This window comes from Monodelphis domestica, chromosome 1 (genome assembly GCF_027887165.1).
Source record: "Monodelphis domestica isolate mMonDom1 chromosome 1, mMonDom1.pri, whole genome shotgun sequence".
Classification (NCBI taxonomy): Eukaryota; Metazoa; Chordata; class Mammalia; order Didelphimorphia; family Didelphidae; genus Monodelphis; species Monodelphis domestica.
In genome coordinates this window covers 233,707,824-233,732,286 of record NC_077227.1, presented here as the reverse complement: position 1 = coordinate 233,732,286, position 24,463 = coordinate 233,707,824, and the positions used below count along the sequence as shown (strand labels likewise).

At 32.7% G+C, this 24,463-nt stretch overlaps 2 protein-coding genes across 15 annotated transcripts in view; one reads left to right on the top strand and one right to left on the bottom strand.

Annotated features, from left to right (window-relative positions):
- Positions 1-24,463, top strand: part of ZC3H14 (zinc finger CCCH-type containing 14) — a 60,977-nt gene that overhangs the window by 34,168 nt on the left and 2,346 nt on the right. For 5 of the 12 annotated variants that reach the window (XM_016422997.2, XM_007472652.3, XM_016422975.2 and 2 more), the window contains 7 exons: positions 5,873-5,947; positions 6,876-7,035; positions 7,634-7,866; positions 10,984-11,104; positions 14,214-14,350; positions 14,813-14,904; positions 16,353-16,459. In XM_016422997.2, coding sequence (XP_016278483.1) covers positions 5,873-5,947; positions 6,876-7,035; positions 7,634-7,866; positions 10,984-11,104; positions 14,214-14,350; positions 14,813-14,904; positions 16,353-16,459 — 925 coding nt within the window. Of the gene's footprint in view, positions 1-3,200; positions 4,087-5,872; positions 5,948-6,875; positions 7,036-7,633; positions 7,867-10,983; positions 11,105-14,213; positions 14,351-14,812; positions 14,905-16,352; positions 16,460-17,354; positions 17,840-24,463 lie in introns of those variants that run through there. The other 7 variants (XM_056810571.1, XM_056810569.1, XM_016422977.2 and 4 more) reach the window with 4 other exon arrangements.
- EML5 (EMAP like 5) overlaps positions 18,142-24,463 on the bottom strand; it is a 235,727-nt gene continuing 229,405 nt past the window's right edge. For all 3 annotated transcript variants that reach the window (XM_007472659.3, XM_056810564.1, XM_056810566.1), the window contains 3 exons: positions 24,066-24,219; positions 22,838-22,938; positions 18,142-22,282 (listed from right to left, as the gene is read on the bottom strand). In XM_007472659.3, coding sequence (XP_007472721.2) covers positions 22,246-22,282; positions 22,838-22,938; positions 24,066-24,219 — 292 coding nt within the window. In that variant the 3' untranslated portion in view covers positions 18,142-22,245. The remainder of the gene's footprint in view (positions 22,283-22,837; positions 22,939-24,065; positions 24,220-24,463) is intronic.

The following is a 24,463-nucleotide window of genomic DNA, read 5'->3' as shown; positions in this document are numbered from 1 at the left end:
AATTCTGACTTAATAAATAAGAGCTGGCTAGGGATGGCTAGTGAGAAAAAGTAACCATGTTGTTTTTGGTGTTAACTAAGAGCAAGGAAAGAACTTTGAATTTAGGAGGTTATGTAAATTCAACTTGTAAGAAGCTGATTTCAAGGAAGCCAAATGGAAGGTTTCATGGCCAGCATTGCTCATGATTTATCATCATGAGAATGTTTGGGTAGGGGACAGTCAAAGGACTGTGCCCTAAGGATACTATTGAAGGGAAACAGTTATCCACTTTCATGAAAATACTTCTAGCAGTTTTATTTATAATGGAAAAAACTGGAAACAACTCATTTGTCCAGTGATTTGTAATGGGCTGAAAAATTTGTTTCTGTAAATGAAATAGTTTCAAACTATATGAAATTACAAATATAAGATAATACAAAGAAATAATGGTAACATACATACGAAATGAGATAAAATAAAGAATCAGCAGTGATATATACATTAATTAATTATAACAACAACAGAATTAAAATTGAAGATCAGGAGATGTTAAAAGCAAATAAGACATTTTAATGATATATTTGTTAAAGCTAACCTATACATTTAAAAACATTTAATTTATGGCTTATGTACAACCTGTTTTTTCATTATTTAAGTTTTTAGTAGTTAAGTTTTGAATCAGATACTTTAGTAGAAAAAAGTACTTTAAGTGAGGCAAATGGCAATTTTCTCCATTTAATTATGAAAAGATATAACAAGATGGGAAAGGAATAGGTACATAAAATACATCAATGTAATTGTATAAAAGTTTACTCACATTTTTAGAAGGGCTGGAACAAAAGATGGCAGGCTAGAAGTATGTAACCAGGTAAGTATACGGAATAGCATAGCTTTGTTGTAATGCTGGCAAGAAAGGTAGGAAGTAAGATTTCTAAAAATGCTAATGACACCAAAATGTACTGTTTTCTAAAGTTATGTTTGGATGAAAAATAAAGGTTGGACTTGTGCTTGGTAGGTGGAGAAGACAGCTCTTCCTCTTTTCTTTAGGTATTTCCAACAAAAATGATGGTTTTCAATTTACAAGTGGTAAAATACATTTGGTTAAGAGTGCTTGGATCCAAAGGGAGTAAGAAATGGGAACATACCTAGCTGCTTAAGTAAGGTTAGATCTCTAGTCATGCTTTAGGATTCTGAGATAATTATACTTTTTAAATGTTAGGGCTCTGGGGATGCTTAATGTTACTGCCAGCAATTCATCTGTATTTTATGATTTCTGTTCTCTGAGAACATTAGACTCAGAAGGCATAGGATAGTTTCTCAGCATCTAGGACCATTGGTTAAGAGAAACTGCATCATTTTCAAAGGTTAGCAGAGTAAGTAGTTTTCCATGATACCTCTTTTATTTTTGCTTTTCCAAACTGCCAGATGTGTGTAATATTTGTTTCTAATTACATTTTGAGCCTTTTTATTTTTGTCTTCACTTCTTTCATCATTCCCTTTGTTCCTTTATGAAAATTTCAACTCAGCTTTTCAGGACATTTAACTATTTCCCCCCATATTTAGGTTAATTCAACAAAAATTTATTGTGCCTAGATGCTGAGGATTCTACAAAATCTAGATAAAGTTAGCTTTGTTGACCTTGTGGAAATTGCATTCTAGTAGGTTATGATGCTATAATGTATTAGATATAAAACATTCTTTTATTGAAGTCTGAAGTGAGAGAGAAGGTCTTTATGGGTATCAGGGAAAGCTTCAAGAAGGAAGTGGTCTTTGTTTTGGACTTTTAAGGCTAGGTAAAAGGGGCATCTCAGACATTAGGGATCAGTGTGAACAAAAACAGTAAAGACAGAGAAACATAAAACGTGTTAGGGAAAGAGAAATTCAATTGGGCTGGAGCTTAGAACATAAGGAATTTAAGATATAAACATTTACATATATATGCTCATATACATATAAAATAAGGCTAGTTAGTGCCTTTGTCCCTTTCTGTTCTTTTCTCTTAAAAAATAATAAAATTTTAGAAAAAAAAAGAACCTTCAAGGTCATCTGATCCTGAAATGGAGAGCTTTTCATTATTAGAAAGCCAGAAGTTGATCCTGCTGTTGTTCTAAACAAATAATATTATATATGAGTTTATAGAATAAATTTTATCAAAGTAATATTCTAGCTTACACTTAGGTGATTATGTAACAATGACTCACAGAGGGTCATAAAAGTCTTTTGTCTTCATGTTTTTAATCCTTTATCGAATTCCTCATTTTACAGATAGGGTAAACTGAGGTATCCAGATACATGCCTTCTTCAAGGTTACATAACTAGGTAGTGACAGAGCTCTGATTATTATTCCATGGTTCTTATAAGAATTGTAGTAAACAGATCAACTTCACCAAAAACAGTTAAGTCCAAATATAGTCCAGTTGCTTTATAATTTATTGTAAAAGTTGGGTAGTCCATAGATGAAACTTCTCCAAAATTGAAGTAATAATGCCTACAGTGTCACTGTAGAGTAACGACATCTCTTTTCTTGTGTGACTCAAACTGGCTTTGTAGGCTGCCACTGAGCAGTGTATATAAGATGTAGCTTTCTGAAGTGACTACCTTGAATGGGATGCCATTTGTATATCTTAATGAGTAGACTAGGTATCTCTTTAAGGTCTTCTCCAGGTCTAAATACACTGATGTGTAAATTTAATAATTATTCTAGTGAATGTCTAATATAGCATGCTTATTCATATTTCCTAGATTATAGAACTAGAAGACACCTTCGAAACATAGGTGTTCTTCATTCTGGGCATAATAGTAATTATTTCTTCTCTGTAAGATAAAGTAGTAGTCAGAAGTTGTTAAAACAAAAATACCTAACAGATGGCCACCATTTTAACTGATAAATGTTTTGTTATCTGCTATTTTATCATGACACATTGCTCATACATTTTGAAAATTCTTTTTTAAAAAAATAACTATGCTATTGGAATGCCTGCATGTTTTTTTTACATGTGTAAACTGGATGATCTTCACATTTAACTTTTTTTTTTCTTTTAAATAGAACCCCATTATGATTATCAGTACTATATTGCTTTGGCTATAACATGAGGTTATATTGTTCATCTCCAGTTTTATGAATCTTGAAGAAGGAATGATGTCTCAAAATCTGTTTGGAAAACAAAAAAAGGCAATCTTTACAACTAATCCAGAATCAAAGATTTGTCTTGCATAATTAAATTATTTTTTATCTAGTAGTGAATAAAATATTGAATGTTTTTAGATAGTAAATTTTTTATTTAGGTCCTCAGTACTTTTGACACATGAGGTAAATAATAGAAAATTCCTGATGTGTCACATTGTTTGTTTTCAGCCAATCACAAGCCAGGATGTATTTTTGCATGTAATAATGGGGTTTATTGTTTAAAGATGAGCTATAAAGTAGCACTGATGAGAAACAGGGGGACTAAGTTTCAGGGCTTTTTTGTTGAGGTATAGGGAAAATTAGCGTGGGTTGTTATACAGCATTTTTCAAAACTACTTTAACTTAGGACTCTGGAAATGTGTAACACTGTCTTAATTATAGGTTCTAAAATGTAGTACAGACTTAATTTAGTGCCTCTTGAGGTAAAAGCCTTCATCTCTGCTTTTACCTTTTGATGAAACAGTCTAAAATAATAGACTGTTGAACGAAAAGTCACCTAACAGTAAAGGAGATAGAAAAACCTATGAAAATGTCATCAAGGTACTTGTCACCATCTTCACCAATCTTCTTCTCACCTGGGCCAATTGAGTTGGGAACTGTAACAGGTTCCTCTTGTTCACTGGACGAACTAGATAGTATTTTACACCTATTGAGGAAAATATCCAATGATATTAATGAAATTAAAGGAATGAAGGCAGCAGTTTTAACAGTGGAAGCAAATCTTTTTGACCTAAATGTTAGAGTATCACAGAATGAAGCTAAAATTTCATCTTTGGAGGTTAAAATGAATGAATTTTCAACATCATCAACTGAATGCAACAGGCAATTTGAAGATCTTCAAGAGAAACTACAAGATTTTGAAACACAATCAAGGACTACTGACATAAAAATAATTGGCTTCCTTAGAAACATTGAAAAAGGTAAACTCTTTTGAGTGCAGGTATCCATCTTCTTACACAGATCTTCTCAACTCAGCTTGGATGATATAGCAACAACTCATTCAGACCTTATGTTTTCTTGTGCATTTCTAATGAACAAATATGAATTCTTCACGATTTAAAAGGAAGTGGGTTTTAATTTCAGCTCTTTTTGCTTATTGTTTAGTATTGTGATGATCTTGGGCAAAGCCTTAATTTTCTTACCTGTGAAAAATGAAGTTGGACTAGATTGGTCCTTGTCAATTCTATATCTTATGATCCTATTAAATGAAATTGAAGCTTAGAATTCTTTATAATTCCAACTTATGAGTTCTTTTCTCAAAATGGGCATTTTTAAGATATAGAAGGGATATTGAAAATATTGCTTAGACATTTGAAACAATTTTACTATAAATACATCATCTCTTGTATATTTATAATGAATGTACTTGATACCTAGAAGTTATCAACTGTTGGACAATTACTTTATTTTATCACAAGTGTTAGTGTCTGAATATATTTGGAATGGAAGCTTCCATTCTCTCCTAGTTCTTCTGTCAGTTTTTCTAGAAGTAGGGCAAGTATGTTAATTGAATGGAGAGAGAGGTCTTTGTTTCAGCTCATTGTTAGATGTTTTATATTTGTATGTCTGAGCCATTGTAACTTTTGAAATTATTGAACTAATTTTGTTGTGCTTTACTACTCTACTAAAGATTTTCATGCTGCTTGAATGTTGAAACAAAGCAGTTTCTGATAATATTTTCAGATGTTTTAATTTGTAACACATTTCAGTGAAATTTGGGACATAGCTAGAGAATACATCCTTAGTTGTGCTGAAAATGGTTCAGATAAGTGCTGTTCACTAGAATATAAATAAAAATGATCTGTCAGCTATCTTATTGATATTTTTCATTTTTCTCTTAATCCTGACTTTTTCTCCCACTTTGGAGTATTAAAGGATTTTGTTTTACATCATTAGTATCTGAATATCTATTGTGTGCAATGCACTAAAAATAGTGTCAGGTATATGAAAAAAAAGATGTGGTCTTTGTCTTCCAAAAGTTTTCAGTCTCGTACAGAGGATAAAGATATGTAAGTGTTAGATTTTCAGAATATTAGAAAGTAATAAACCTTTTAAAAAAAACAAAGCAATTCAGCTTGAAATGTATCCTTTTTAATAAGAGTTTAGTTAGTATTTTTATACTTCATTAGCAAATGGAAGACTTGAAATACTAATACTTAAACTTTCATTTCCCACCTCAAATTTATAGCAGAAGCCTGACACAGCCCAGTAGCAGTTTGGAGTGCTTCAATTTTCCTATCCTTGTTGTTCTCTAAATATTTTAAAGGTGGGATGAGGGGAAAAGGCAAGGAGTTAGATTATTGATTTATACTTTTCATATATATGTTGCACTTGATTCTCTCTTCCATCATTTAGCTCTTTGGTTGTCCCAACAGCTCCATTTTCTGAAACCCCTTTGCACTGGCTCTGTGGTCTTCTTTTCTTTCTTTGGTATCACTGCCAGTTTGGAAACATTGACTTTAGCAAGAGATCAAACAATATTCTAAATTGCTTTGTTGTTATTAGCCCCAAGTATAGCTTTCTGTCAGGTGATGATGCATGGATGTGCTGTTGTGTTGGAGTATGACTGTCATATTTTAAAGCTTTCGATTAGGAGAATTGGTATATTCAAAACATAGAAATATTTTTCTCTTTATGTTAAACGTGTAGATATTGATTGTTTTTGAGCTTTAGTGAAAATCTTCTTTTAATCTATGCTATCTTTAGGAGCTCAACAAAGGCAGTTGTTTTCCCGACTGCAAATTGACCCAGTAGTGGAGGAAACTTTACAAATGAGTCAAGGTTGGTAATGGCTTTAATTTTCTTTGTGGTACTGTAGTTTTCAGATGGTGTGTGTATATATGTGTTGAGCCTTAGAGTCTGGTTTTCTTTTTTCTAAAGTCTTGGATATTATGACATATTGGGTATTTATAATTTTTTTGTTATTGCTTCCATTGACAAGTTGCTATATTAATAGAAAAGTACATATAAATGCAGATTCTTTAGCTAGTTGATGTCCTGCCAAGGATGAAATCTGTTTACAGTGCAAATTCAGTGTGTTTATGTTGACAACATGTGTTTCATTGTATTGAGGATTAATGTCCTTTTTTTGCTAGGTTTCTCTTCTTTCATTACTCTTGTTTTTCTTTTGTGGGCATATTTTTATCCCTTATAGCTTGACATATGAAATAGTTTTAAGTAATTCCCATCATTCAGAATTATGTTCGAAGTTGGAGGTGGCACTCTGCAAAACAAATTAAAAAGATATGTGTTGTCTGAGAGATTGGTTTTTTAGGGCAATATCCAGACGTTTTGTAATAGTTCTCAACTCTAGACCATGATGGGACTGCTAACCAACCCACCCATGTTTTCAAAGAGATTTTATATTTTTTAACTATTACTGCTAGTAAAGTACTTGAGATATTGAATTAGGACTTCTGAGAGAAATTGTGATTGCTTTGTGGAAGGCGTACTAATTTTTATCTCCATATGTGGATGATCAGCATCCACAGGAAGAATGATTGGAATTATTTCACCTCAGGTTATAAAAGGTACTAAACAGTTATAGATAAATATTTGTCATCTGCTGTTGAAATCATTTGAATGGTGATTATACATGCTGAATAGTCTTACATAAAAGATGGATAATACTCTTTTAAAGATATGATGCTGGGAATGACAGGTATATTTAAGAATAATTATATATTTGTGGCCAATTTTCTTGGGTCAGATTATTATGATATGGAATCCATGGTCCACGCAGACACAAGATCATTTATCCTGAAGAAACCAAAGCTGTCAGAAGAATTGGTAGCAACACCAAACCAGGAATCTGGAATGAAGACTGCAGATACCCTTCGGGTTCTTTCAGGACGCCTCATACAAACACGGTGTGTATTTTATTTTTCTTACTATTACAAAAGAGTCTCTTATGTGAAGCCTTTCTTGATCAGGAAATCCTGATTAGAATTAGCATCCACCAAATTTTCTCCCAAATCCACCTTGCACTTTGAACATATGCTTAAATACATATATGTATGTGCTATCTCCCCTGTTAAAATGTAAAGTCCCCACAGTTGCTTAGTGATTTCCCCTTTCAGATTTCCTTCATCTCCTTTATAGTATTTATTTATGTAACTTAATTTATATTATACATCTTGTTTCCCCTCATTAGAATGTATAATCCTTGAAGGCAGAGAGGACTATTTTTGGTTGGGGAATTTCCTTGTATTCCTAGCACTTAGAGCCAAGTATGTGGCACATTTTAAGTATGATAATTTATAGATGTTTGTTGACTGACTTAGAGTGGACAGAATACCATGATAATTTTATTTTAATCACTTTAGGAAATAGGGATTTACAGAAAGAAGACTTAGCAAGTGAGAGTGATAGATTGTCCTGAAGAGGGTTTACAGTAGAAATCCTCAGCTACTTTTTTTTTTTTAATTCAGTTCTGTATTTTTATGGTAATTTCTATTTGTCTGGCAGAGATCTCGTACAACCAGATAAACCTGCAAGTCCCAAGTTTATAGTGACGCTGGATGGTGTCCCCAGCCCTCCAGGATACATGTCGGATCAAGAGGAGGAGGACATATGTTTTGAAGGAATGAAGCCAATAAACCAAACTGCATCCTCAATCAAAGGATTAAAAGGCCTCCGTCCCCAGCAGTCACAGTTGATGAGCAGGCAGCTTGATGACCCAGATGGTAGTTTCTCAAATGGTGTGTTTGGAATTCAGATCATCCTTTTAGAGGGAAATTTCCCACGTGAAGAAAATCTTTTGATTGGAGATTTTAAATGATCTTTTGTATGTACAAAGTGCATCCTTTCCTTTCGTTCTTTGCCAGAAGTGTTTATTTAGGGAAGTTTAGATTTGGAATTTTTTGACTTAAAATTTTTATAGATAAGCTTGCAATTTCTAATATCACAAGGGAAAATATAGGCATAAAATCCAAATCCACTGTAGTGTTTTGAATGTTAAACTAGAATAAGCTGCTATACTGATTGGTGTTTAAAAGACCATTCTTGGTGTCCTTGGTTGAGAAATTATAAATTGATATGTTCCCATGGGCTTGTCAGTTTCCCTGGTAATTAAAGGATTGATGCGGCTGCTCCTTATAGCAGTGAAATTTCTTGTGTTAGAAGTATCTTGCTCATTAATTATGTTGGGCAATCAAAGTTCTTAATTCAAGTGTCAAAAAGATAGAGTACATAAGGTTGCTTATAAATAATAGATGGACATCAAGAATTTCTGGTCTACTCCCTTGCTTTTAGTTAGGTAGGTGAATGTTTATCATCACTACTAACTTGCTTTCTAAAGTTGTAGCAACAACTTTACTATTAATCATTTCCATCCTGATCAGAGAATGACAGTTAAACTCCAAACTTCCTAAAGGTTTATAAAAAGTCCTATAAAAAAGGAATTAATTACTGAATCTTGAAAATAACAAAGATTTTTAAAGTTGTGTATTTGGAGGAATTAACCATAAAGTGAGCTACTTCTCAGTATGTCTGTGATTAGCTGATTGCTGAAAAAATGTTCCCACCAAACTTCACAGAATTAGAATTAGCTGTCTCTAGAAGTAGTGTTTCTTCCTGCCCCTTCACTTAGAGGCTTTTAAGTGAATATTAGATGACTACTTGTTGGATATTATGACAGTAGATTACCCTTTCAGGTATGAGTTAAACTAGATGACCTCTGAGATCCTTTTTTTAACTCAAAAATTTTGTGAATCTTGACGATGAAAATCTGTATTTAAATGAAGAAGTTTTTGACTGTGGCTTTTAACAGACACATCTTAGGATTTCTTCTCTGATTATACTGGGAAATCATGATTTTAGTATTTGCCATGGAAGGTAGAGTAAACCAAAAATGCAACACTAGGAGTTTCCTATAAAAGTTAAAGGGTAGCATTATCTAAATGTTAATTAAGTCTCTTATGTGGAAATTGTGGAAATTTTTTCTTAAGTGATGAGATGAAGAGATGAGATGGTCTGATACTGTTGTTTTCTTGATTGTATTTAGGTTAGTCTAAAATAGAGAAGTTACTTTTTGCCATATGTTTGACCTTGAAAATATTGGACGCCATTTCTGAAAAGTTCTTAAATAACTCCTTTGATTATTTTTAATAATATAGATGTAGATTTTTTTACCTTCTGTGTTTTTCAGGAAACATCTTGCTGCATTCAACATTGAAAAAAGCATAGTAATTTGATTACTTGTGTATGTAAAACATAATGGAAGTTGTTTTTAAGTATCAGCCATTATGAAAGAATTGCTTTAGATGAGTGTTAAGGATATGGGACTCTGAACCTCTCTCTTTCAAGTACAACTCCTCTCATTTGTCAGCAGCGTGGTTTCTTCAGGACAGCTCCTTTTTCTGTTATCAAAGCTACTTCTGTGTCAGTGGTTCTCAAACGTTTTTGTTCAAGGCACAATATTATTCTTTGCCATGTGGAATTGCAGCATGCTGAATGTTTTAAGTTGGCAACACTATGGGAAAATCAGGAGACTCATGCATGCCCATGATATTACATATGTAAGTTCTGTACAGTTTGATGCATGCCTAGCAAAGGCAGAAGCATTACCTATCACAGCCATCAGAAATGGGTATTTACATAAAATAACATTCATCAGAAATGGGTATTTACATAAAATAACATTCTAATGAAGCCGGCAGAAATGGAAAAAGGGACATTTTATTGGGGATACTAAAAAAATTAGCCAGGAATGCTACTCACAGCCTGTATAACTTGACAATTCTATCAAATACAGAGAACTGTAGTATAATTTCTCTTCAAAGTTGCCCTCAAATACTGATAAACTCTTGGATTTTCCAGTCAAAAAGCACTTGGCTATGCTGTTATATTATCTCTTATGTTTCTTCTATAACTCCCATATGAATATGAGAAGAAAGACTTCTGTTTTACCTCCCAATTCCTTTATTCTCTTATATGAAGAGCATTACTAGAGTTCTTGCCATGGGATATTTTAAAAAATCACTTGGTATCTTTTTGTGTTTATTATCATTTTGGGATATGCTATTCCTATCTTCCCACCCATGGGAGCCTTCCCTTATTCCAAAAGAAAAGTTAAAAAAAGCTTGCTTGACTCTAAGAACCTGCATTATTAATTCACTCCTCATTCTCTTCTTTTCCAATAAAAAGAAGGTGGTACATTCCTTCTTTTATTCTTAAAAGCCTTGTCATAATATTTTGACTTTCATCTCTGCCTTCACAAAGATTCAAACAATTCTGTTCCAGATTTTAAGAGGTGAAATTCTTCCACTAGCTTGGGTTCAGATTATCTTTTGGGCTTGGGAGTCTTTGAGCCCCAGATTTGGAAGCCGCCCACGGACCATTAACAATGTAATTTTGATGTGTTACAAAGATGTTGTATGTGTTGGGGGGGTAGGGACATACTGTAGCAATGGTTTTGTGATAGTTATATGATGGGGTTTGCACTGGATTCTCTTGTGGGGCTGTTGGATTTACTGTAACATTGGGTAAATACAGTATGTAGTTACCATGTAAATCATAAAGAAAAAGGTATACTCTTAAGTGAGACATACATTTCATTATACATTCTTTGATCCCTTTTTCAGGGCTGCAATTAATTGAATTTCAAAATAATAATGGAGAATTTGAGAACTTTGGGTGCAGCTGAACTCATTGTATAATTTTGGCTTCTTGGCTTCTTATGGTTGAAGATGTGTATTTCCTTAAAATCTTTCCTTACTAGATGTTATTGCCAGATTTGGCAAGAGTTGGACGATTCACAGCATTTAAAAATAATCCATAAATTAACAAGATACTTGTGAATCTTCTCCTTTTCACAGTTGAGATGAGTGAATTGAGTATCACACAGAAACCAGAGAAACTGCCAGAGCGCTGCAAGTATTGGCCTGCTTGCAAAAATGGGGACGAATGTGCTTATCACCATCCAACTTCATCCTGCAAGTAAGTGGTACAAAACCAATTCATCCTCTTTTCTTGGAAGTCCCTGGCTGAGAATACTTGTGAGTCAAGTTTTAGTTATGCAGTGGAATGTGTCAGACCACACATAGGAGGTGATGAGCTTTGCATCCTTTTTAGAGGAGCTTACTGACTAGTTTTAAATATGGCAAAAAACACAATGAGATTTCTGGCTTTGTCTTTGAAAAGATCTTGTTACTTTGGTAAGATCAATAACTGCCATAGTTTTTGTGTCTCTTTTCTGCTACTTAAGTTGGACAGATTTTCAAGGCACTGAAATTTTTCTCTAAGCACCTAATAATAACGAGTATTTAATAAACGTTGACTTTATTGAGTCAAATAATGAGGAAATACTGGCCTTCTGCTGAAGCCATCTTTACTAGCCTAGTTCAATGGAATGGATTTACTAAGAAACTTTTATAATAGATTTTTTTTTTGTTCTGAGAAGATTAGAATATTATTCAGTATTGGTATACTCCCTAATTTGGCAAACTTTTGAATAGGTATAAGGAAGTTTAGATGTAGAAAAAAACCAATATTTGCTTTACAGATTCAGCCTAGTGGTTTCTTAATTAGAAAGTTCTCCAGTTCAGTTTAAAAGGGTTTTCAGTTTTTTAATTGCCTTTTTTTTTAAACTAATGAAAGGCCATTGTACTCTCATGCTTGCGAATAAAATCAAATTGAATTTTAAAAAAGAAAAAACTCAAGAGGTAAGCCCATAAATGGTAATACCATAATACAGTTAGAGCCTAAAAAAAATATCTTGCCCATAGACTCCAAGATTTGTTGGAAGACATATTAAAAATGAAATTAGGAATATTTTAAAAATGAGGAGAAATAAATAACTTAGAACATAAAGGGAAAATCAAATTCAAGTAGTAGACTTCCTAAAAACAGAATAAAGTGAATAAAAGTCAGTGAATTTAGTGAGACCAAAACTATTAGAACAAAGTTTAAAAAGACTGAAAAATGAAAATATTTAACAATATTTGTTATAAAAAATAATTGGCCTGAGAAAAGCTTGAGGAGAGATAATTTAATAATCATCTAATTCCTTGGAAACTATGACCAAACTAAAAACTGGATATCATTTCAAGAAATCATAAAACTTCCCAGACCTGTCAGAACTAGAGAGCATTCTATTGAATACTGTTCTGTGAAAACAGAATTTAAAAATAAAACAAAAAAAACCCCATGGATGTCATAAGTCAAAATCCAGAGCTTCCAGGTCAAAGAGAGAACAGAGTTTAGCATTTGTATATGCTTTGCCAATATTATTCCCCTGATTCAACACTTGGAATGGAGAATTCAGAATGTGCAGTATTATATATGAAGCTATTTTATGAGTTGATCCATTGTTTAGGCACTATATTGGGCTTTCAAGGTTATTACAGCTTTAAAATTCATTTTTAATACCGTTTATGCTTGTAATTTTTTTCCATTTTTAAAAAAATAGTCTCCAAAACCATGTTCTACTTCTAAGTAGAATTTTTCTTTTTCTTTTTAATATAAAATATCCAAAACTTTTATTTTTTCTTTTAATTTAATTTAATTAATTTCTTTTAAAAATTTTTTTATAGGTCAAACATTGACAATTTTAGAAAATTATGAATTTGTGTCATCTTTTCAGAAATGTCATATTAAGAACACTCTTCCACAAATTTTAGAAAGAAAATCTTTTCAAATCCCTTCTTCATCAGATGCAGTTACAAGTAAGATGGACCTGAATGAAAGGATTAAAGTTGCTAAATGCTGCAGTTTCCTTGGCATTAATGATGCAGAAATGCTATTTTGAGGAGTCTGATAGCAACAGTGAAGAAGTAGCTTTTATGAAGGATGAGAACATTGACTGGGAACAAGTCTGCTTTGAGAGCCTTTGTTTTAGTCTGCAAATTGACACTCTTATCTTTTCTATGTAGTTGCATATTACTCATTTTACTTTTATGACCAAAGCAAGTGGACAGCAGTAACATCTTTTTAAATGGCAAGATCCAAGGAAATTCTTTAACTGATTGGGTATTGCTTCATTTATCTGCAGCAGGGGTCAGCTAACCTATGGCTTGCCTATTTTTGTATAGCCAATAAACTAAGAATTTTTATACTTTACAATATAATCAGACTTTATTTTAAAATGCAGCATCACTGTTAGTTCACTGATCTTCCAAAAACAGGCTGTGGCCAATTTTTTAAGTTGTGTGTTTTTTTTTTTTGCTAAACCAAGGCCTACAGCATAATATAATAAATAAAACCAGACCCAGGATTAATGATTAAGAAGTTCTTGGGAACATATTTTAATATTAATCTATAAATGTACATATATTTTAATGATATAATTCCCAGGTTACATTGCTATTTTTTTGTTGTTTTGAATTGAATGAGTTGTTATGAAGATTCAGTTTTCAGTATAACATTTGGGTACTTTTGGGGTAAGTTTTGCCTAGGACATACTGCAGTTGTCTTAATTTTTGTCATGATCTAGACAAGAAAGGGCTAAATTGTGTACAGATTACCCAGTTTACTTAGAGAAAATGTACATGTTGTACACTTTAGAACAAAAAATTTTCAATGGTTAAAATAAAATTTTGCTTTTTGGGGGAGGGGCAAAGAAGAGAATATCGAATCTTTGGTTTTTTTTGGTTTATGGAATTCCTCCTCATAAGGAAGCTTTTGAGAATTAGTTTCTGCTTTGCAATATGGAATCTTAGAGAGTTGCTTGGGGCATTAAGAGATTAAGTAATTTTCCCAGCATAGTAGTATCAGAGGTAGGACATAGGTTTTCTTTACTGTGGTTGGATCTTTATCCCTCTTTGTTTTGCTAAAGTTCATGTCAGTTATTTAGAAAATTCAGTTGATTTGGACTAGCTGATTGTAAGTAAAGTGATACTATCTCTAAATATCAAACTTTAAAAAATATCCTTAGATATACAAGCAATATACAAAGGAATAGGCCCTGTATTTCTTGTATTTAAATGTGTCATTTTGTCATATATGTTCATGTGTTTCTCAAAGAAAAAAAGATGTTGGATCCCCTCCAAAGGAACTCTGAATACACTGAGAGGATGTCTTTGTTAAATGATATTAATTTCTTTTTCAGAGCCTTTCCCAATTGTAAATTTGCAGAAAAATGCTTGTTTATTCATCCAAATTGTAAATATGATGCAAAATGTACTAAGCCAGATTGTCCCTACACTCATGCCAGTAGACGAATCCCAGTGCTGCCTCCCAAACCAGGTTAGTCATTTTTTGTATGTTACCAATTATGACTTTCATTTGGGCGGGTTTATTGTTGGAAAGCAAGATGACTGTTTTGGGAATTTTTTGAATGGAATCATCATAGCTGAATTAATTGATGTCTTTTGTGCAGGGTGGGGGTAATGTGTATGTCTGTCTCAAAGAAATGGAGATGATTTTTTACCAATTTTTGTGTATCATTGTATCTACTTTATTTCATTTATGATAACATTTGCATGCTAAGAAACAATGAAATAGTGAGGGGACCAATCTAGTCTGATTTGAAAGAATAAATTTTGGGATAGCCTGTTCTATATAGCATTTTGAAATTGATTTTAATACAAATATGCAACTTCTCAATTTTTAAAAGAGTAAAATTTTTGATTTTTAAAATTGTCCATTAAAAATTAATTTTAATTATAAGTTTCATTAGTCCATCCTGAATTCTTATTTTATCAACAGCACCAACACCAACACCAACATCTTCCAGTAGTCAGCTTTGCCGTTACTTCCCTGCTTGTAAGAAAATGGAATGTCCCTTCTATCATCCGAAAGTAAGATGTTGTACTCCTTCTTTGAAATAGATTGTTGATGTGTAAACCAACTAGGTATGAACCTTTTAGATCAATGGACCCTTTATTTACAGAGAACCTTATTTGTTGCTATAGGAAAAACCTAAAAAGGTAGAACTATTCTTTATTCTACTTTTAGCTGCCTTATTTTTTGTCACTTCACTTTAGTGAGTAGATTGATTTGAGTACTTGAAGTAGACTTATTAAAGCATTTGATGAGAGTTGAATGAGACAGATTGAGTGTTAAATGTGACCTTTTTTAGTAAAGCTTTCCAACCCATGTTTCATAATACTTTTTTTTTTTAAACTGCTACCTTCCTCCTTAGAATCAATACTATGTATTGGTTCCAAGGCAGAAGAGCAGTAATGACTAAGCAATGGGGGTTAAGTGACCCAGGGTCATACAGCTACAAGTGTCTGAAGCCAGATTTGAACCCAGGACCTCCTGTCTCTAGGCCTGGTTCTCAGTCCACTGAGCTACCCAGCTGCCCCCTCGTTTCATCATTCTTTACGGCAGAGAAGAAGCATTCCTCAACCTAGATAAGAGCCAAGAGGTAGTAGAATTTAACTACTTATATTCCCATAACTTGTACTATAATAACTCAAAATTAGGAAGGAAGGGAGAAATGTATATAAAAGGATCAAATATTTTCTGGGACTGAATATTTAAGAGTGGGGAGGTGGGAGTATCTTCTGTAAACCTAATCCATTTTGTTATTGGCTGGACCAGTGTGTGTGGAAAGCCTTCAGTGCTTCCATTTAGATTGGATTAATGTTTGAGTAGTGTTATTAAGGCTAGTGTGCCATTATTTCCAAGATGGTAATGGTAGTAACTGGCTGCTCACTAGGTTCTTGTGGTGAGTTTTCTTTCATCATTCAGTATATAGTCTTATACTCAGATATCATCCTGGTTTCTTAATCTATAAATGAAGAGTTTTGTTTATCTTGAGAGACTGCCTTCTAGGTCTAAACCCTACTAAGAAGATACCATCAATTTGCAATTTGGACCAACTACTAGGCTGCCTGGAGGATATTTAATTTACCTAAAAGTTAATTGTTTTAAATTTTGCTATTTGCTTTGAAAGCAAAAGATGAACTTTGTCATGTATGGCTAATGAAAAATTTTAGGACTTAATCTATTTTTTCCCTTAATGAAAAGTTTAGTTTGTCATAGGATTTGAAGAATCTAGATAGGGCAACTCGAGAATGAGGTGTTTTTTCAAGTCTTAATGTTGTTATAAATCAGGCATGAAAGGATGAGAAGACAGCAAGTTAAAATGAAAACTATTGCCTATGATGACTTTGCTTAAGGCCTTTGATATGGGCAAGTATGGGCTGGAATAAAAATTTTATGGGCTAGAATATGAAGATATATTAAGTTTTTAACATATTGATAAAGAAAGCCAAATTTAAAAAACCTTTATCTTTAGCACTGTAGGTTTAATACTCAGTGTACGAGACCTGACTGCACATTTTACCATCCAGCAATTACTGTGCCACCACGTCATGCCTTGAAATGGACTCGACCTCAAACCAGGTAAAATCAAAATGACAAAGTCTTCGGAGGGGGAGATAGGTAGTGTATTGTGGAAGGAGAGTTGGGTTAAGAATCAAGAGGACTGACGTGTTGCGGTTTTGTAAGTTTTTCAGGGCTTTTGATTTTTCTCTTCTCTAAAATGAATAATAGGTCTTATTAAATTTAATTCAATAAACATTTTCTTTGTGTGCTTGCTACTTTACTTAGATGGTCTTCAAGGTCCCAGGTAACTTTAATGCTTCATGATTCAATAAATAATATGTAAATAAATTAGTTTCAACATTTGAAAGTGTTATTAGGGAACAAAAGATAGAAAAAACTGCTTCTGTTATGCTACTTATAAAGTTGAACAAAGACAGATTTAGGTTTTATGTAAGGAAAAGCTTTCCTCCTGCGAAAAACTACTCAAAATTTATGGACTGCTTTGAAAAGAGGTTCTTCCCTCACTCTAGAGCAAAGCTTGGATGATCACTTGATGGTCCTTGGGATCTCTTTCAAGTCAAGAATGTTTTAAAAATCTTTCTTATTCCATTTTGAGGCATCATTAATTTCACATTTCAATTCAAGTATTATTTGTTGAATGTTAGTATTACAGGGACATATTTTGAGGAATTTAGGAATTGCTCTAATCTTTTAAGTTCATCAGGAAGAATTAAAACACCAGCCAGTCAATTTTCCTGTTTATTTCTCCAGAACTTTTAGAGTAGGTAGTCCAGTTAGATATGGCAGTTCTGGGAATTCACTATCTTTGACCCTTTTAACAAATGCTTAAAAACTGAGTAGAGTTGAGTGTATGTAACTAGACTTTAAAAAGCAGTATTGATCTACATACAGCAGATTTCCTGAAAAAGGGAAGAATGGTAAAGCAATAATTTATGTATTGTTTTTGTTTTAGTGAATGACAACCAGACATAGTAGCTAGAAGATCATGGATTTTAAAGCTCCCATCTTTGAACTCTACTGGTGAAAGACATTCTACAAATTTATCAGATCTTTTGAACTTGGAATATATTGTTTTCATAATATGAAGTTTGTTGCCTATTTGAAGTGTCTAATTTTTCAAATTTGTAAGTTTTATTAAGTGGTTTTAACATGGGTTTTTTACTATGAAGAGAAAGTCAGTGTAAGGAAAAAAAAACTTACTTTAAATTCCATTAAAACATTTTGAGGCATGGTTTGTATCCTGCTACTTTGAGTCCCAGTGTTCATAAAATTAGAATCTGAGTGATGTTATTGTCTAAAGTAAATTAAAAGACTGAATATATCATTTTTTATGAGGCCTATATTAGTGCTATGTATATATAAAGACAGTTGCCCTTAACCAGTTGAAACTTGAAATGTTCAGGGGAATAATAAGAATAAAAATAGTGTTGGGTGAAACATCAAGTGATTTTTTTTCTCTCATTTTGATAAGCATGGAAATACATGGATGTAGACCCTGCAGTTTAAATGCAGCCTCATTACTTTGTAAAGTGTTTTTTGAAAGTCAAATGTGATCCACTTACCAGAGTTTTTTCCATAGCAAATTTGCTATTAAAAGAATGGGAGGGAGGGAAGGGGGAAAGGTGTGTTTGAGGCTCGGCACAGCTTTGGGAGTCTGTTTTGTTTGTTTCGTTTGTTTTTAGTAAAACATTTAGAATGGCAACTGCAAAAATGTGTACAATGTGCAATTCTTTAAAATGTTTTCATTTATTATTCAGTTACATATGCTTTTTTCAGTAAATCTTTTGGGGAACTACATTTTCACAAAAAATTTACAAAAGAATTTTTACAAGTATATATATGTATATATATATATATATACACACATAGGATATCAGAAAACGACTACACAATTTAGACTCTGCTTTAACAAATATATATAGCTATACATATATCTTCACATTACGAAAATTAACACACCAGGAATTATAATTGTGTGGAGAAGCACACTTGCAGGATTAGTTTTTTTTTTAATATAAAGCAGATCTGAATTAATTATACATTTTAAGATTACAAGACTAAAGTTAATTGGAAGAATTAAATGCCAAAATGGATTACGGAATACAGAGGAATGCATTAAAAATATATATTTCATGTGTGATAAATTTAATATGACTATACCTTTGGGCCCATTTAAAACACAGAACAAAAATTCCATTTGGTTAAAAGCAAAGACTGTCATATATACATACTTCAGAATGAAACAGAATATAGAAGTTATGGACCATTGGCTTTGAAGGAGAGATGGAAACATTGATTTTCAAAAACAAATTTAAATAAAAGGCAAGGAACTATTGGGTTTACTTTTCCCTTATATGGATTAATTTAAAAACATGTGTAATAACTCTTGTGTGGCCTGGTGCATCCTATATCCTGCCTAGTTTGTATAGTGAACCAACTTAATTTAATAGTCTCCTTTCGAAACTTCCCTATTTCGAAAAGTTGAGAAAAGGTAGAATTTTTTATGCTGATTCTAAAGGCATAATTTAACAGGACAGGAGGAAATGCAGACTAAAAATACTTTTTTTCCATATGCAAAGATTTATAGAACCATCTCATACCTGTCCCCACCCCCAACCTCCACCTCCTAAATAAGTACAAAGCTGTTTGATTTTGGGGAAAAGATAGTTCCTTTACTTTCTTGTTCAACTAATCTATTAAACTTAATGACAGTTACTTTGAGAAACAAGGCCTTTCAGACAGTGATTAATGATTTTATAAAGTAGATGGTGGTTCAAATGGCCTTTTGGAAGAAACTTAGACTATTCTTTAAAAGGTGAATTATCTTCACCCATATGTATGCTTAAAAAAAGGTGAATAGCTGTTGAAAATTGAATAAATTATCTGGGGAGGAAAATCATACTAAGTATAAACTCATTCTTGACCTTGAAATGTAACAATATCTCACTTTGTACAATATCAAGTGCTTTGTTTCTTAAGTTACTTTGATGTAGAAAATTACACATAAAACAAATGCTGATCCAAAATGAACAAGAACAGAGGACCAAAGAAGGGAGATGGTTTTGGTCTGACAGTAGCACAGTGATTGGTACAAAGAGTGCATAGTAGGCTTTGGCATGCTTGTGTGTTTATAAACCCAGTGGTGTAATCATAGGTAAAAGGAAGTCCTAGGTTACAAGTTGATAAAATTAACCAGCTAAATCATATCATGCACACAAAAATAATTTTCTGGGTTTTAAAAACAAAACTGGAAAAGGTTCTAATAAAATATGGCAGTTTATACATGTGACCTGCCTTATCCTTTGCAAACTTAATTTTTGAAAGTACAATTAGCAACATAATTTTTTTAGGCTTTAAGGCAATCTTATATCTGCCAAATTTCAGTGGTATACATACATCATGAAATCTGTACTCTTAACCTGAAAAAGACATAAGGTTCCTGATTTTCCAAAACAGCTCATTCCCAACGGGTGCTTACTATGCACTGCCTGAAGGGGGAAAAACTCTCTACTTTCTTTCAGTGCTAATTTTTAAAAAAATGGGATACATAGAGGAAATGTGAGCATGCTACTCAGTACTGTCATATTGATTTGTATGAAATATGGCCAAATAAATTCCAGTTATAAATTCATCAGACAGACATTAAATCAAGTGACAGCTTCAGTATTGTAGCTCTGTTTTCTACATATACATAAAAAGGCAACTATGATAAATTCTTTAAAAGCAGTTGGCCAGAGTTGATTTACCTATTCAATAGCCCAACATTTTACTATTGCTTAACTGGCCTTATGACTGATAGGAAATAATAATTCCTAGTCATGTTTTGTGCTGAATGAACATTAAAATCTTTAAAATGAACTTATGAAAGATGACTTTTCTCTACTTCTTAGGTAGCATTGTATTGTTAGAGAAAATCATGTTAATTGGAAAGTGCTTAAGAAAAGATTAAGAAAATGACTGAAACCTAAAAGTAGTTTCATCAAGGATTTAAGGAAAATTCATTGATTTTAAAAGTTTATTAACTAAGGGATATGAAGGAATATATTTTCAGCTATCTTTCCAAATGAACTTGTATACCTGGAAATGTTATTTGGAATTTTGTAATAAAGATGAGACAACTAGTTTTATAATAGAAGATCTTGAGATGTTATTCATCTAACATTTTTTGCCTGAGAGAAAACAGAATTTTGATCTGCCTTTGTCACAAACAGTGGCCTGAATTTCACATCATACAGCAAAATCTTGGCATTCTTCATGAAAGTAAATCATTTTTATATTTGCTACACGAGCCAATCTGGAAGCATGTTAGATAAATCTGAAAATCTTGTTAAATTAAGTTATTGGGATACTATCTATGCATTCAAAACTTTGTACTCCAGTGGCTTAAAGGAATAGTCTACCATTTATTTCAAGTGTCTCTGCCTTTAGCACTGGGTGCCAGGAGGAGGAGGGAGGGAGGGGAGGGAGTCAGCTCAGTTTAGATTTTTGGATATATTTAAAGTTAATTTCCAACAAATAAATCAATGTGAGGTACTGGATTTCAGTAGTAAGTAATGGGAACAGTTATACGTATGTCATTCATCTAAGTCAACTAAGTAATTTTAATGTGTTAAATTTTGAAACAACAATGTTCATTAAATCAAATGATTTAGTATTTTTTAAAAATTATAGTAGTACTGAGTCCCATGGTTGGAAGAGACCTCAGAAAAAAACCAATTTAAATCTTAACAAAACATAAATCAGTTATGTTTTTCAAATATGCTATATTCTAGTTGATTTTTATTCCTGTCTAAAATTTCTTTGCATTTAAAAATCTTTCATTGAAAATGAGTAGTTTATCCCTCAAATAACATGAAAATGATTTTCCCAATTTTCTGTTATATAGGTTGCTAAAATGTTCTTTTAGTGTTTACATAGATAATGAACCTTAGGGAAAAAAAAGTGAGAGTGCAAATATTGTGGGGCTGTCACTGTGGATTTATTCACAAAGCAGTAATAACTAGAGTTATACTTTCTATCCTTGGACAAGGTACTCACAAAGTGGAAAAAAACTGTTTCTAAGTCAGGGTGAGAGATCTATGAGAGCAGCTTCATGTGTGTTTTTAGCAAACACTTGATTTGCCAGGTATGGGACATGACAGTTTGAATCATTTTTTCAAGGAAAATTTACTAAAGCCATTGCAGTCTTTAGTCTGCTTCCAATTTGCAGAAATGAATAAGACATTTGCATTTTTAAATTATACTTTCCTTAGGAAAAATTAGAACATATATTTAATAGGTAGCCTTCAAAAAATATTTTCAGCATTACTGACTTTTTTTTTTTAAACTACCATTTTTCAGGTTTAGATCAGGAATAACCAATGCTTTTTGCTTTCTTTTTTGGGGTAGTGGTGGATAAGAATGGGGTAGAAAGATGCCTTGTAATTGTAGTAATAAGGTTAGAGAAGAGAATAAAACTAGAAGAGTTGGGAACATAGAGAATAAAAATCCTTCACCTATACCAAAAATACCCAATAACATGTACCTTATGGCTTTGCCAAGTTGATACAGAAAACCTTGAAAATAATAATTTGTGTTTAAAATAAAATCCTGGATTTTACGTGAAGTCCACATCTAACTCTGATTTATCTGAATATTTTGATAATCTGGCAGTGAACATATCAACATGATTAAGTACTAAAGCAAATATTTTGAATTAATAATCTTTCTAACTAAAATTCTAGGCATTTCCCCAAGTTTGATTCATCTTGGGGGGTTAGCACCATTTCTTGATCATGCAAAGGCTTCTCTTATTGTATTCTTGAGTTACTTCACATAGTGTCCCCTCAGTATTCCATTCATCTTCAGTGTGGCATATATATGCATTTCCAGACAAATAAGCTGCAGTTTGAAATAAATACAAAAGTAAAATGTTAGCAGAAAAATTGCTAATGTGTTCAGTGCACTTAAATTTTTTTTTTTTAGTTTTAAACTCTTACCTTCTGACTTGGAATCAATACTGTATATTGGTTCTAAGGCAGAAGAATGTAAGAGCTAGGCCATGGGGGTCAAGTGACTTGCCCAGGGTCACACACTAGGAAATGTCTGAGGTCACATTTGAACCCAGGACCTCCCATCTCTAGGCCTGGCTCTCAATCCACTAAGCTACCTAGCTTCCCCCCAGTGCACTTAAATTTTAATGAAGTTCTAAAATGCTAAAAAAGGTGTTCTAAAACTGAGTGTTAACTACTTGTTAAATTGTCTTTGAAAGTCTCATAGTATTAGCTAGCAGTTCTATGAAGGAATTCTTTTTCCTACCATATTTTACATTCTATAAAGATAATTTTTGAAGGCCATCTTCTCATAAGCTACTTAGTAAATATTTCTCTGCATTTTTTCATCACTAAAGGTGTTCTACCTTCCTAGTCCTTTTTTGGGTAGGGAAGGATTACCAACCTGCAGTCATCCCCTCCAGCACTAACAACATGTCGATCACCACTTGTAAACCGAATATTGGTCAAATGTGCAGAGTGACCTAAGAACCTTTTGTATTTTGCCTGAATGGGGAAAAGAAAATCATAGTGAACATGAGACATCAGGACAAGTTTTCATTAGGAGATAAACTAAAACTCATACCAAAGATTTTCCAGAAAACTGTTTTGAGTACTCTCTAGTATGTTTACATGTGGCTTTAGTTCAAAGACATTCCTCCTAGTGATTTAAGATTTAGGTCTAAAATAAATAAGTGACCAGGCTCTATGGTATAATTAATAAAAATAAGATAATAAAAAAGTTAGTGAGCTAATAAAATTAAGTTTCCAGACAAAGACAGAATTGTCCTGTTATTTGAGGGTGGACAGCTAGTATTTTGATTAGCAATGAAAAGGGAAAATCACACCTAGAATGTGATAACCATTCTGACTCAAAAAAGATATCATTAGGATAACTTCCAAAGATGCTAACTATATATCTTTGGAGGAAAAAAGTACTTCTCTGGCAATCAAATATTAAGTATGTACAATGCGCTAAGCTTTGGGGATCCAAATATGAATGCAATTAATGAAACAACCCCTACTTGCGAGAAGTGTTTATGATTTAATTAGAATGGGAAGCTAGCACTTGTGTAAAATAAAAATTTTTTGAATTGTGTGCACATTAAATTTTAAAGCTTTTTTTGCTCATGTTCATCTTTGTTAGGCAATCAGTATTCTAACAAATTTGGAAACTCCAAGGAAATTTGACTGGTAAGCATTTAGGGAGAAATTTGAAGTATTTCCAAATGAAAAAGTATTGGCTTCCTTAGACTACAATTACAAATATTATTTAAAAATGGTCACCATGGAACATCTGTCCCCAAACTGTCCTTTCTCCTCTGCTGCCTCCCTTTGGGATTTCTCTTTCCACTTTAGATACCATGCAAACAATTTTCTTAAATGAAAAAAAATGCTTTTTGGGTATCAAATAAATACATATAACTTGAAATGCAATGTATTCTTAAGTTTGGTGCCTTGCCTGTACCGCTTTTTGATTTAAGAAATGTTACAAGGTGAAGAAATGCATTGTGCTAGATGGTGGAAAATATATATGTCTTTTTAAAGCTTCTGACCTAAGGGAAGTTTACTTATTTTAAGTAAAAATGATTAAGTGAACTGGTACAATAAACACTAAACAAAAATATACTTACAAATTTTTCTGGACATGGAAAATCAAATAGTTTGACCATGCCAAAGTCATCTCCAGTTACCAGGTTGATTCCTGAATGAGACACACAGGCACAATTGACATCAGCTTTCTCAGTATGTCTTGACCATATTCCAACCACTTCATCTCCTAGAATGCTGGGGTTAGGGGTAGAGGTACACAGAAAAAATGTCATTCTGTCTACTGGAAAATCTCAAAGTTATAAAATAACATGTTTTGGTAATTAGTCTAGGTTTTAAACTGACTTCTGAAGAAATAAAACTCAGAATATGCAATTAAAAAGGAAAATTATAAGGAAAGAACTAAAGGCAAGGGGAAAACTCAACTAAATAGTTACTAGTGAGAATGCCTGCTTATATTTTTATATAAGGTTAGACACTA